This window comes from Strongylocentrotus purpuratus, unplaced genomic scaffold (assembly GCF_000002235.5).
Source record: "Strongylocentrotus purpuratus isolate Spur 01 unplaced genomic scaffold, Spur_5.0 spur5_scaffold_13, whole genome shotgun sequence".
Lineage (NCBI taxonomy): Eukaryota > Metazoa > Echinodermata > Echinoidea > Camarodonta > Strongylocentrotidae > Strongylocentrotus > Strongylocentrotus purpuratus.
In genome coordinates this window covers 24013194-24027563 of record NW_022145598.1, presented here as the reverse complement: position 1 = coordinate 24027563, position 14370 = coordinate 24013194, and the positions used below count along the sequence as shown (strand labels likewise).

Here is a 14370-nt window from a genome sequence, read left to right as displayed (position 1 = left end):
GTTAATGGCACAATATACAATATTGATATTAAGGCTCTTACAAAAAAATACAGCTTGTTATTCCAGAAAATACAATAACATATCCTTGAAACCCTTTGTAACTTGTAGAATAAGATTTCATAATAATAATAATAATAGTAGTATAGTAGAAGTAGTAGTAGTAGTAGTAGTAGTGGTAGTGGTGGTGATGGTGGTGATGGTGATGGTGATGTTGATGATGATGGTGGTGGTGGTGGTGGTGCTGCTGCTACTGCTGATGATGATGATGATGGTGGTGGTGGTGATGGTGGTGGTGGTGATGATGATGATGATGATGATGATGATGAAGGTGGTGGTGATGATGGTGGCGGTGGTGATGATGATGTCTTGTTTACCCAGGGTAGCCTCCTCAGTATTCTCCAGCATTCAAGGAGATACTTCGTTTCGGGTACCCATATACCTCTCCTGGGTGGATTGTGGCAAAAGTAGATTAATACCTTGTCAAAAGACAAGAGCATACCATATTAAAAAAAAAGAAAAATATTCACGTCACATGAATTTCTTGGTATCATCTCAAGTTTTCTTCAACCCAGCAGGTTAAACGTTAGATGAAAATGTCATTAAGGTAATTCTACAACACATCACATATAATATTGAAGGAGTTTAAAAAATCGCACACAATCCACATAGAATAATTTTGAGTTTACTTCGGTTCTGAATACCAGCTTCAAAACAGCTGTATTTAGAAGCTAGACTTTGACTCTCTTGTTTAAGAAAGCTAAGAATAAACTTCTCATGTTTGTATCAAAACTTTAAAAACTGAGACCATTTTACATTCCAGATTCTCTGATGAAATACTATCATGTTCTTTCATTGTATATTATTTATATCATTTATACTCAACTTTTCAGTCATTACTTAGCCTGCAGGACTCATGATTCACTATATCTGATTTGGTCTAAAATCTGCAGATAGTGTGATTTCCTCTCTGTAAACTTTGGTACAGTCATGTCAGATCATCTTCAAAACTAAGACTTAATATTAGGGGCGTTCACACCTACAGAAAAAGCAAAAAAATTTGCATCGCAATCCAAAAATCCTTTTTTTGCGTGTATGGACAGAATAATTTCACTAATCTTCGCGATTTCGCGTCCAATTCGCAGTAAGTCTCATGATTTTTCAGAATAGTCGCGATAGTTTGCCAGCCGCTGTGTGTGTGAATGGTATTGGGAATCCAAAATCAATTTATTTAATGCCAGGATTCCAAGCACGCATACATCGTCGAGATCCAAGCATGCGCAGTTTGGACGTAATTCTTGCCGTTGAGCGAGTATTCTCCCTGTGTCTGAATGGTCGCCCCACCAAAAAAAAAATCAATCTTTGCATCGCGTTTCAAATCGCAATAATTGTTATGTGTGAATGGGCCTGTTGAGAATTCAACCTAGCACTACCCTGAGTACATAGAATCTGTCCATTATCTCATCATCCAGTTCATTTTTGGAGACCAGGAACATCTTGAAGTTCTGGGTCCGGCTCTGCATGAATTTGTTCTTGTTGTATTCCTCCCCATCGCTCTCCCTCACGAGGTACAGATATCTGTGAAATGAGTGAAAGAAATGAAAATATGTTTTAGCAGGCGGTGTTGGCAGTCGCCCCATCAAAAAAAAAGAAAAAAAAAAAAAAAGGAGAGAGTGAGAGAGAGGAGAAAAAAAGGAAGAGGACGTAGGAAGAAAAGGGGCAGACATAGAAACCTGTCTATAATGACTGCCCAACGGAAAAAGTGGTATTTGTAGACAGGTTCATTTAGTACATGTCTCAATAAGAAACCATTTTCAAGGGAAACAAAAAATGTGGTCTTTGTAGACAGGTGGTCACTAAAGTAGGTTTGACTAAACTGAGACTTTGCTTTAGTTTAGGCTACCGCTCAGTATACTCACTTTTCCTTCTCCAGGATACTCTTGTTGAGGATGTCTTCCAGGAGTCCTGGCTGGACTTCATCAAACCTTGACACGCACGTCTCAAACATGTTCACCTCCAGGAAGTCCAGAACAAATGGCTTGCCATACCTGGCAAAGAAAAAGGCAACAGAAACAACATTTCTCAATACGACTTATTATTATTGATATGCAGCCGTACATGTAAGGCGCCCAAGTGGTACAATACATCAATGTATTCAATATCTTTAGCGCAGTGCCCAGATGACTGACCAATAATGTTTTCATATTGCTCAGTCACCCAGGAACTTCTATTGCTATCGATATTTATATCACACACACACACAGACACACAAAAAGCCATATTATTGGAGTAAGTAAAATGTTGTTATTTTGCTAGTCAGCCTGTTATAGATAATAATAATAATATTATATGGCTTTGTTTTCGTGTGATACAAGAATATATTGCTCTCACTATGGCACTATTGGACTCGTCTCAAATTCAAGCAATATATATATATAGATAGATATAAAAAGAGGGAGAGAGAGAGAGAGAGAGAGAGAGAGAGAGAGAGAGAGAGAGAGAGAGAGAGAGAGAGAGAGAGAGAGAGAGAGAGAGAGAGAGAGAGAGAGAGAGAGAGAAAGAGCATCCCCCTCCTCCCAAAATTAAATGAATAATAAAAACACACACCAACATACCTTACAGCCCCTAATACAGCGCTTCTTATAACCTCCGGTTCCATGTGATTTGGGTTGAGTGCGTTGATGAAGTTGGTATCCTGATAACGGAGAAATGTTGACACCCTCCCAGAGGGGTCCAGGAGCATCGGCCAGCGACCGTCAGACTTGATCTTGCCTCCGACGTCTCTTAGCAACACGTCATTGAGCTCCTTAAAGTTCACCTTCACACCAATCTCATCCTCTCCTAAAGATAGAATAAATACAAGAATTTTAAAGAAGTTACCCGAAGAATCAAAAGTGTTTTGAATTGATGCAAAATTCACATCATTGCAAAGGAGAAGCCTTGCTGATTAAATATAACAACTTCCCTCTTCAAAATATGTTTGGGGCCTGCAGTAATCATCTCTCAAAAATTATATAATTTTGAGATCCAGATTTTCTGCATTCAGCAGTCCTCCGTAGTGTCAAGATTTGGGACGTCACATGCCTTTCCACAATTTCTATATGATTTTTCACCAAATTCTTCGTGTTTTTTAAAGAGAAAATTTTTCCATCGATATAATTTGTCCATAATCATTAGTTGTCATGAATTTTCTTTGGGTGACTACTTTAACACTATAATGTCAAATGACTTGTCACATTGTAAGACCAATTCAACTTGTTTTAGTACCATAGAACTCAGAATTCAGTTGAAAATGCATACTGAATACAAAGACATCACCACCAACAGGATATTAAAATGATTGAATGGATTTTGAGTAAATCAAAGTTTAGATTGATATATTGCATCTTCTTGAAGATGTCATTTTGTAAATTTAGTATTATTAGATTTAAGTTGGGGAGAGAATATATATCTATATATATATAATATATATATAAATATATTGATAGAAATGCAATGGAGACATCTGAATTCTAGAAATGCATTTTAATCATTCAAGATATCATCATACTCCATTATAAATCATATCAACTATATGATATATTGATCGCGATTATAATGTCAAATGACATTATAATGTCAAACAATGATGACAAATCTATTTTTTAGTTAAAAAATACTTAAGGCCCCACTACACTACTTGCGTCCTATATATACAGCAAACAATGCCTAATCGGTGACCGTTTGTCCTTTTTTCTTATGTTAAATGAGAGCTGATTTGATGAGATAACCACCTGGCAGTGACCTTGCAAGAAGGTCGAATCTCTCCTGGCCAAACTAGTGCAGAGAGGCTTTAAGACAATTTATATCCAATTTTTAATACATGTACATGTACCAGCTGAATCAACAAATCTAGAGGTACATAAATGTATTCTGAACGACTGAAATGTCAAAAGATCTCAGAATCGGTCCCAATATCTGTGACAGAATGCTGTATGCCATTTCAGTTTGCTCTGTGTGCATGAAATCACATAGATGTGCATTCGCATGGGAATCCAAAATCTGTTTGTTAGGACTGGGCTCTACACAGGCAATCCAGATTGAAATCTTAGAGCTCAATGTTAACATGTTCAAATTTTGGGGGTTTGGATGTGTGCTCATATGTCTCAAGCACCCGTTAGTGTTGTGTCTTAGTTAAAGGGATTTGGTATCTTTAATGTCTCATATTCTAAACTAAATTCTGGATTTAGCTCATGCTGCAATCATAATTATAAACCTTTAGGTCAGTCAGGAATCTCATGACTTTTACAAGCTGATCGCCTGTCTGATTATCAATTTATTTATGATTGGAATTAGAAATTTCACAAACCGTTTTCCTTTCCGTATTTTATAAAACTACCGGTACATTCTATTCGGGAAAACGAGTTTGGTAAAACTGGTCACTCAAACACTTTTACTATTTTGAAGCACAATTTTTTTAGGGCTTCAATATTACACTATATCACAGGAACTGATAACACGTAGGGCCATGCCAGGAAACATAATTGTTAAACAATACCTTTAAAGTATACAATTTGGTTTCAAACACATAAATTTAACAAAAATGAAGTATCTATCGATCTCCTTACCACTGGCAGCTTTCCTTTGTTCTCTCATCTGTAGTTTGATTTGGTTCACTTTATTCCTTGCTTCATCGGCTGCTATCTTCGCCATCTCGAGTTCATGCTCAGCATCATGCACACACTGGAAGAATGTTGGAGAGTTTATGAATGTTGTTAACAGACATGGTTCTAGTGGTATGAGATATAACTAAGGTGGTTTGTAAGAGCTAGTACGTGTATTTCATTGGCTGAAAACATACCATGTACCAGTACATCATGTGACACTCATTGATTTTTTTGTTGTTGTGAAAAGCATGAGTCAGTTCATATATTACCCCCCATAGAAATTTGAAAATGTTGAGCATATTCGAAATATGACTAGACAGCTCAAATTTTTTATTTTCATTTGTTGTATGTTTGGAGGGGGGAGGGGATACTTTCTAAAACTGGAGCAAAAATTCACCTAACACCTGAACTGAGTTCTCGTAAGAAACGTCCAATAAGAAATTGTTATACTAAGTTAAATAGAGCAATAAACAACATCTATTCATCGAAATGAGCCCCCCTTGCTTTGGTGTCAGGTTTAAGACTTAAAGCCCCTCTAAAGTGTTGGTACCAATTTCTGCAAAGATTTTCCCCCAGAAAATGTGTTTGAAGGCAAACATTGATAAAAGAATACATGGTTTGGGTTTTCTGTTGTACTCAGAAAACCTTAATTTTGTATTCTTTCATCAATATTCAACTACAAACACATTTGTTTGGAAAACCATTGCAAAAATCATGTGTCTTAAATGACATCCTCTTTCACATTCACATTTACTCATTCACTAGTCTAAGTGAAATTTTGCCATCAAATTTTTGGGGCTCCCAACACTTTAGAGGGGCTTTAAAGTTGACTATAGCCCTGATATTCTCTTTTCCATTTCTGATAATACTCTTGCTTGGGATTAATTGCGTACTGCTTACTTACTTGTAAAGTAATATCAGTCTTGAATCCTGTCAGCATACATTTATCGTGTTCCACGATTCTTTTCTCCAGCTCACAGTAAGCTCTGCTCAGCAGTTTCTGCATGGCATCGTGGACCTTCTGTGCTTCAGCAAACTGGTTCTCAAACCTTATTTAAAAAAAAAGAGGAATATATCAAATGTTTAGTTTTTTCTTTTTCAAGCACTGTAAGGAAGTGTCATGGTGTAGTGGTTCTCTTTCAATCATAAGGTCATGAGTTTGAATCCCACTCGTTAATTTCCTTCAGCAAGAAATTCATCCACATTGTGCTGCACCCCACCCAGTTGAAGTAAATGGAGACTTGGTAGGAATTTATTCCTTGAAATGCAGAGCGTGTGACAGCGCTGCTCTGCTAAAGACAGGGTAATTATGCAGCATTATTGTAGAGCGCTTTTTAATATAGACTTCTGATAAAGTAAGTGTTAGGCGCTATATAAGCACATATAATTATTATTAAGGAGTCATTTAATAGGATTTCAATTGAGACAAGTGTTGATTAAAATGTAGTCTATCTACACGTGGTCAGTAACTCACTTTGCCATCTCAGCATTCTGTCTCTTCGTCTCTTCCTCCCTTCTCTTGTCCTTCAGCTTCTCGATGTTGCTTAGCAACGACTCTGTCATGGACACATCCCACGATTCCAGGAGGTTCTTGACGGCGTCCTGAGAAGCGACCTGTTCAGGTTTGTCTCCATCATTGGCGTAGATGCGAGGATCGCCTCCGTTCTGGAGCAACGTCTGAACGGCTTCCAAATGGCCAGCGAATGCAGCTCTGTAGTCAGGAAGATGAATGAATTTGTCAGTCGTGTTCAGTTTTGTTAAGAGTCACATATTTGTGTGACAAAGTACACATTTTTTCTGATTTATATATTTGCAAAATGAAAGATAGTCCAGATCTAACTTTAATTCGAAACTAATCCTGTTCTGATTTAAAAAAATTATATTGGGATTCATGTTGCAGAATATACAGGGATTCCCTGCTTGCAATGCCTCCATCTCCATTCTGGAGCAACGTCTGAACGGCTTCCAAATGGCCAGCGAATGCAGCTCTGCAGTCAAGACGATGAACGAATTTGTCAGTCATGTTCAGTTTTGTTAGTCACATATTTGTGTGAAAAATTGTACATTTTTAATTTAAACTCCTCACAAATATATTTGCTAAATAAAATATTCCAGATCTAGAAGTCAAGAAGATGAATGAATTTGTCAGTCATATTCAGTTTTGTTATGAAAGAGTCACATACTTGTATGAAAAAGTGTACATTCTAAATTTAAATTCTCATTAATATATTTGCAAAATGAAAGATATTCCAGTGCCACATTCATAAAACTTGTTATCATTAACAAGTGTCACATCTCTAAAAACAGATTTTCTCTCAGCCATCAAATGCAGCGATTTTAGTAGCTTATAACAAATAATTTGCAACTTGTTATTGCAACTTGTTATTGATGACAAGTTTTATGAAACAGGGCCCAGATATAACTTTAATTCTCAATTAATTCCATTATCTAAAATAAATAGCGACAATGCATGAGGAGGCGTGATGGCTCAGTGGTAAAGCAATGGTCTCATAACTGGGAAGTCCCGGCTTTGAAACCAAGTCTAGTCGCTCATGCCCTTTGTTAAAACATTAATCCTCATTACCAGGTCCCTCGGAGAGGACTTAAAGCCGTCAGTCCACTGGTTAGTTAGTTACAAGCATACACATGCTTTTACAGCAGTCAGGTAAAAAAAAATTCATTAATCATTAAAGCGTGTCTGCACTAGTTTGGCCAGGAGAGATTAGACCTCCCTGCATGGTTACTGACAGGTGGTTATCTCATCAAATCAGCTCTCAATTAACATAAGAAAAAGGGGACCATGGGGGACCAACGGGTCCCGCTTAGGCATTGTTTGCTATAAAGAGGGCGCAATTAGCTACAGGCAGTGCAGTCCCGCTTTAAAGCATTAATCCTCATTACCAAGTCCCTCAGAGAGGACTTAAAGCCGTCAGTCCCCTGGTTACTTAGTTACAAGCATACACATGCATTCTTAGCAGTCAGGGAAAATAATCAGTAATCATTAAATATACCTATAAAGTGGTGTCCTTTCAAACTGGCCTTTCTGATTGATATCCGCTCCTCTATCGATCAACATCTGAATCACCTCTGTAGCACCACCGCTGGAGGCCTCTGAGAGGGGTGTGTTCCCATTGGCATCTTCACAGTTGACCATGGCTAGCTGGTGACGCGCACGGATCGACCGGCCAATTTCATCAGTCGAGACACCATCAGTATTATCACGAGCATCGACCTTTACAGACAGTTATGAACAAGTAGATCAGAGTCCTTTCTCATAAACAGTTGCGATTGATATCAATTGCAACGATGTACAAAAGAGATACGAGACTGCAAACTTGCGATTGATTAGAGAACTTGTGATTGATTCAGATCAATTGCAACTCTTTGTAAGACGGGGCCCTGATTCATATAGGCACAATAAATCCTGAGAACAAATATAGTCTTATGTCAGAACTTCATATTATTATATGAGACAGAAAAGGACTCGCAAGTATCATAAATTAATGCTGTTCATTCTCTCAAGATACTGTAAATACATTTTCTTAGATGCTTCCCACCTCCGTTTTTTGTTCATGTTAATTTTGCCAATGAAATACAGTTAAGTAATGATAATTGAGGACTGCTTTACCTGACAGATGCTTGTAATTAAGGAACCAGGGGACCGACGACTCTAAGTCCTCATCGAGGGATTTTGTAATGAGGATTAAAGTCTTACCAAAGGGCACGAGCACATTGACTTGGTTTTGAACCTTGAACTTCACGGTAAGGAGACCACTGCTCTACCACTGAGCCATCACACCTACTCTTACCTCTTTCAAAACAGTCAGAACGTCATCCATGTTGCCATCAAATGCAGATTCTAACATCGTCTTCTCCCAAGTCTTCTCTTGCTTCTTCCTCCTTCTCATCTCCATCTCCTTCCTGTGCTCCTCCTCTGCTTTCTCCTGTTCTTTCCTCACGATTGCAAGGAAAGCCTTTAAAAAACAAAAAGGAAACACCACCATGTTAGAATAATAGATGCATCTAAACGAAAGCTTCCACCTAACAGCTGTGCACAGAAAAATGACAACAGGAACAGATTTGAGATAAAACCAGGGGATAAAAAGGTATTGTAAAATCAGATCTAAAAGTTTGTAAGTATGATCTTAAGGTTTCACTTTTATACATTTACATATGATTTTTAAAATTTCATTGGGGGGGGGGGGGGGAAGGGGGTCCAGTTAAAAAGTATATTGTGCCACAATTGCACTAGGCCTATGTTAGTGTTGGACCTGTGTTGTTTATCAGACAAAAAAATATGAGGTAGAAAATTAAAATAATGAATTACTATTAAAAAAATCAGAATTTACTTCCTTAAATGCATTTTTTTTCTTCAGTCATTCAACAAAATTTCTGAAAAAATGAAAAGTGACAATTTGGGAGGGGATCACTTTTGTGTCTAATTCACCTCTTTCTCCAGCTTCTCCACCATCTCTTCGTAATCCTCCTTCTCCTTCTTCATCTTCTGGAGCTTGCACTGGGCCAGGAACCTCCGCACCCATTTCTGGATCTGCACGGAGGCCAGGTGCTCCTTGCTTGGGGGTTTGGGCTTGGCTGGAGCCTTCTGGGCTGATTTGGCTGCATCCTTGCTGCCTTTGGCTGCTGGGCCAGCTTTCCTGGATCCACCTTGAGGCACAGAAGTCAAGAAAGATCAATAGGTATGTCTTCATCAGCTCGAGATTGCCAAATAGCCTGCTATTTCTGATTTGGGAAAACAGCCTGAAGTTACAAATTACGTCTTTATCAGCTCGAGACTCTACCTCGAGATATTTTGCTCAGCATTCGTGCATAGTGCGAGTCTCTGGACTGGTGAAGACGCATCAGACAAATAGCAGGATATTTTGCAAACTAGCCCAAGATATCTTGGGATGATTATCTTGACCAAATATCCCGCTAATTGCAACTGCGGACTGATGAAGACGCAAATTAGCTGGATAATTTGCGATTGGGATAGTTAAAATAGTGGGTTATTAGGCAATCTCGAGCTAATGAAGATGAAGACCATTAGGGGAATCTTGCTGCATAAAATTATTTGTTCTAATTAATCTGAACTTATTGAATAGTCTACTAGATCTATTTCTAGGCCAAAAATGATCATCAAGTTAAACCCTACCAAAATAAATATTCAACCCGTTTTCAATGCCTTGACCTTGTCCTTTCATTTCAATTCAGCCAGGGATAAAAAAAAAACAAAAAAAACTAGGTCTAGACCTAGACTAGATCTAGACCTGGGAATATTTACTCGTTAAGCCTAAACAATAAAATATTGTGGGGGAGAAAAACCTACGGCAATGATTATATTTTGAATGAGTCTAAAAATTGCACACATACATGGGCCCACCATCACCCCTACGCCGCCCCTAGGGTTGCGGGGAGCAAGGGAATCAAAATACGCTCACCTGGTGCAGCTTTTCCAGTCGTCCCAGGTTTTCTTGCCGCTGTCCCAGCTTTAGTAGATGTTGTCGCTTTAGCTGCTGGTTTAGCGGCAGCTTTCGGTACAGGTTTAGCTTTAGGAGGCATCTTATCTTATTTAAGCATTATCAAGTCCGATAAACTTATCAAGATGCCAGGACTCAGGAAACAGAAAGAATGGAGACAGTTTCTTCTCCGCTTTTAATTTTCTTTCACCTTTAGATCATGGCCACTTCACTTTCTTCGTCTAGTGTATGCGAAAGACTTTAATAATATTTCACATTATAGTGGATTCACGTATTTTCACCTATTTTTGCCGAATACATAAAAGTCGTCCATCATCCATGCCTTGCAATCTATATAAACTGATTTCATTCATTTTATATTATACAAGATGCAATTAAATCGCCAAAAATTCACTTTTTAATCGTCGATCTTATGAGAGAGAAAATATGACATTCTTTATCCTAGACTAGTAATGACGCTAATGTCGTTGTCAAGACTAGAGTCCCAGAAACGACGTGAAAGACGGGAGGGGACTCCCCTAATAAACGTTAATTCATCAATAATTATTCAGACGGTGATATGCTCTAGTAGAGTTTTATATCTTATCTAGCACATTTCGATGATAATTATTACATTTTCAAATTTCACAAAATTAATAAGCACTGGAAAGATATTATTAAATGAGCCCGTTTAGGCCTACGGAATTGAATCAACCTCCCGTCTCTTTCTTTTGTCTAGCTCTCTCTTTCCCTGTCTCCCTTTCTCCCTCTCTTCATCTTCCACTCTCTTTCCATGTCTCTCTCTGTCTGTCTCTATCTCCCACTCTCCTTCTCTCTCTCTGTCTAGAGCTATCTCCATCTTTCCCACTCTCTCTCTGTCTAGAGCTATCTTCATCTTTCCCACTCTCTCTCTTTCCCAGTCTCTCTCTCTCTCTCTCTCTGTCTAGAGCTATCTCCATCTTTCCCAGTCTCTCTCTCTCTCTCTAGAGCTATCTCCATCTTTCCCACTCTCTCTCTTTCCCAGTCTCTCTCTCTCTCTCTCTCTCTCTCTATCTCCCTCTCTCCTTCTTTCCCACTCTCTCTCTTTCCCTATCTCCCTCTTTCCTTTTTTTCCTGCATGCTCTCTCTCTCTAATGGATGGATAGTTTACTCATATTATTGGTTACAAATTACGATAATTACAGAGATACATGTATACTGGCAAAATGCTAAAATTCAGGGAAAATATTAATAAAAAAATTGGGGGGCTACTTTTCAAGCTTGCTTGCATGAAAATGACACTCTTTAATGTGTTTTGCATTGAATTCTCTTTTTACTTTCGGGGGCTCTTTTGGGCATTTTGGGGGCTAGTTCGCCCCGAGCCCCAGTGTATTTTTTTCCCTGCTAAAATGTATACATCTCGGAAAGGAGAACCATGGGGAACTAAGCTAGGTATTAATCTCACTGAATATGTAGTGTCTGTAAATGTGCACTACAAAAAAGTATTAAAAACTTTTGTGGAAAATCTGGAAATCAGAGACTTCATATTTGGGCAAAAGGTTTGAGACCCCTCCCCCCCTCCTCTCGCAAAAATAAATTAAAATGCCTGTTTGCCTACGAAGCATTCCATGCAAAGAATTCTATCAAACACAAGCCAACATAATGTTTATTTCAAACTCACATCACTTTATTATGTATAGTTAAATACTACAATATACCTTCATTTCAAAATACTTTCACAGTAAGTGAGAAGTAAACATTTATATGTTATCTTTTTAGAATAGTTGTAAAAACATGTTCATGCATGTCATATAGTGCATTGAAAAGGTGTCAAGTAATCTTTACTAAATTTACTGAGCACAAACATTCACAAATTACACATTCATGATTTTTTTTTTCTCCACTTTTAAATTGAAGAATAATCTTGAAGTATTTTCATAAATAAATTACAGTGTATTTCCTGATATAACCACTTCATGCGAATGCAATATGTTCTAATATAATGGCAAATGCCCAAACGAGAAGGCCATTAGTTACGGAATAATAACAAGAACTGTTTCTTATGACATGTGACAGTGTATACCAGTAGCGCCTTACCACGATACCAGTGATAATGTCACTGACCAAAGCGGTTACAGTATTATTGCGCCGATCACTGGATTTTTTTACAATTCTCCACTTTACAGCGCACAATCTCCACTCCATTGAGCAGCATTTCAGCCAATTGCCCTCTTTATGAGCAGGCACATGCAAATCCACTCACAGTGACATTCACATACCGGGTACCCATTGAACACCTGGGTGGAGAGGAGCAATGTAGATAAAATACCTCACCCGCACACTCTTTGCACACGATGACTGTTACGTCATGAACGAGGACAAGGTGAATACTGTATCCCGTGTCGAGGTCTGCTTCTTCACTATTCTCACCAATCAAAGCTAATGTCGAATATGACGTCATCCTGTTATATTCCTCTTCCCCATGACCTGATCTGAACAAGGCATAGAAGTGCAGCTCTGGAGTATTATTGATACCCCCAATAATATAGTTGAACAAGAGCTCCATCTACAGAGGACACAGTCTCTTACAGCTGTAGTTGAGAAGTGGCGTTCGGGCTAAATCCGTTTCCTCACTCAGTTAGTCACTTTGAAACAATCATGAACATGAGTGCCAAGTCAGGGATCGAGCCCACTCTGCTTTGACAACTCTTTGTAGAATAAATATACTGTAACGATAGACAAAAATAACTTCTTTGAATATTGGAACAAAGTGGCCCCTGTATTAAGCCTATGGCAATGAATGAATTCAGTTATCAACATATTAACATGTAAAATCCCCACGTGTCTGATAATGAAAACCATCCATGTGTGTATACATGTATCTCTGAAAGGTTTCACAAAACCATGTAGGTACAAGTTCACTGACAACCCATTGACTCAACTGTAATCAATATAACTTGTGTTTCTGTGGTGGACTTGTTCTTATGATGGTTTCGTAAAATAATGCCCTTGTATTTCTTATTACATGTAGGCTCTACAGTCTACAGTTTTCTTTTATATATTTTATCTGATTTAATTTGTGTGTGTGCAGAACATGAAAGTGCCAAATTAATAATTGTGCATATTTATCTACAATGTAATTCAAATGACTTGAGTTAGCAGTTACAGTACATGAAACAGGAGTAGATGTTTATTTCTCGGCTTTCAGTTCAGTTAGAGTAAGAACATGGTGCAAGTTGGCTTAGTAGTCATAGTAGATGTAGATGGGGTATCAATTTGAACGGAGGGGCGACCGGGGCAATTTACCCTATTTATTTAGGGATGACATGATGTAAGTATCTCATATTAAAGAAGAGTATCCTTCTGACTAATATTAATAAATTTCCTGTAGAGTGATTTTAACAATAAATTCAAAACAGCTGGCCTACACAAATAAGTGTACATACTGTACACTGTACTGTACATGTACATGTATAAAATAGAGCCAGTAATACAAACAAATGTTTAATGGAAAGAGCAGAAAAACGATACATACAACTATTACACTTGTAAATAAACTTTGGCAAGTTAAATTTAAAAAAAAAAGGTCTATAAACATATTTATTGGACAAGCGCTAACAAAAAAAAAGAATAGTGGAAAATCATTATAACAAACACATTAGGACAACAAAAATTACCTTGCTATAATGAAATCTTGATATGCTTTTAATAAGGACTCAGAAAAAAGAAGAATAATATGTCTTCATATAAAAGAGAGTATTACAGTGCTTTTTACGACAAGGTTCCAATGTACATGTATCAGCTCACAACAAATTCCTGACATACAGGTGTACTGCAAATGCATGCTGTAATCTTTTGCAAAGACATCAAAATGAGGGTTGAATTGACTTATCATATGAAACGAATTACAGGGGCACATGTGTACACTTGTATAAATTTGTGTACTGTACAAATAAGTTTGAACATAATGGCTTCTAAATGTACATGTACATGTACCAACATGTTTCCAAATAATAAAATTGATACTCAAACAAAAAGACTTGAATTGCAATCCTCCTATACCTGCCGTTTCCATGCTTTACATTTTTGGCATCTTATAAGACAGCTAGCTCAGTGAACTGCATACATGTAGGACCATTGTTCTGCTCAGTTGCCAATCATTTGGCAACGGTGATTTTTGCAGCGCCTTACAGCATCATATCTGAACAAGCCTTCAGACATGAAGTACATGTACAGTTGTATATATATCTGAGTATATGTATATTATAAATGAGCTTCAATTGTATATTTGA

At 37.7% G+C, this 14370-nt stretch overlaps 1 protein-coding gene across 1 annotated transcript; it reads right to left on the bottom strand.

The window, feature by feature from the left end:
- Positions 1-1410: 1410 nt before the first annotated feature.
- LOC753918 (putative IQ motif and ankyrin repeat domain-containing protein) lies at positions 1411-10318 on the bottom strand. The gene is made up of 10 exons (XM_001183758.4): positions 10082-10318; positions 9091-9308; positions 8453-8617; positions 7655-7875; positions 6118-6354; positions 5548-5692; positions 4605-4719; positions 2613-2838; positions 1917-2045; positions 1411-1575 (listed from the first exon to the last, which is right to left on the bottom strand). The coding sequence occupies exons 1-10, from the start codon at positions 10200-10202 to the stop codon at positions 1416-1418; spliced, it is 1737 nt and encodes a 578-aa protein (XP_001183758.2). The 5' UTR covers positions 10203-10318; the 3' UTR covers positions 1411-1415.
- Between the last annotated feature and the right edge of the window lie 4052 nt (positions 10319-14370).

Bases quoted from the DNA above. Each gene is read 5' to 3' on its own strand.
- LOC753918 (XM_001183758.4), bottom strand. From the start codon at position 10,202: ATGCCTCCTAAAGCTAAACCTGTACCGAAAGCTGCCGCTAAACCAGCA. The intron at 7,876-8,452 runs GTAAGAGTAGGT...CTGTCTGTAAAG, and splicing joins TTCTGACTGTTTTGAAAGAG to GTCGATGCTCGTGATAATAC. The intron at 1,576-1,916 runs GTGAGTATACTG...CTCATTTCACAG, and splicing joins AGTATCCTGGAGAAGGAAAA to ATATCTGTACCTCGTGAGGG.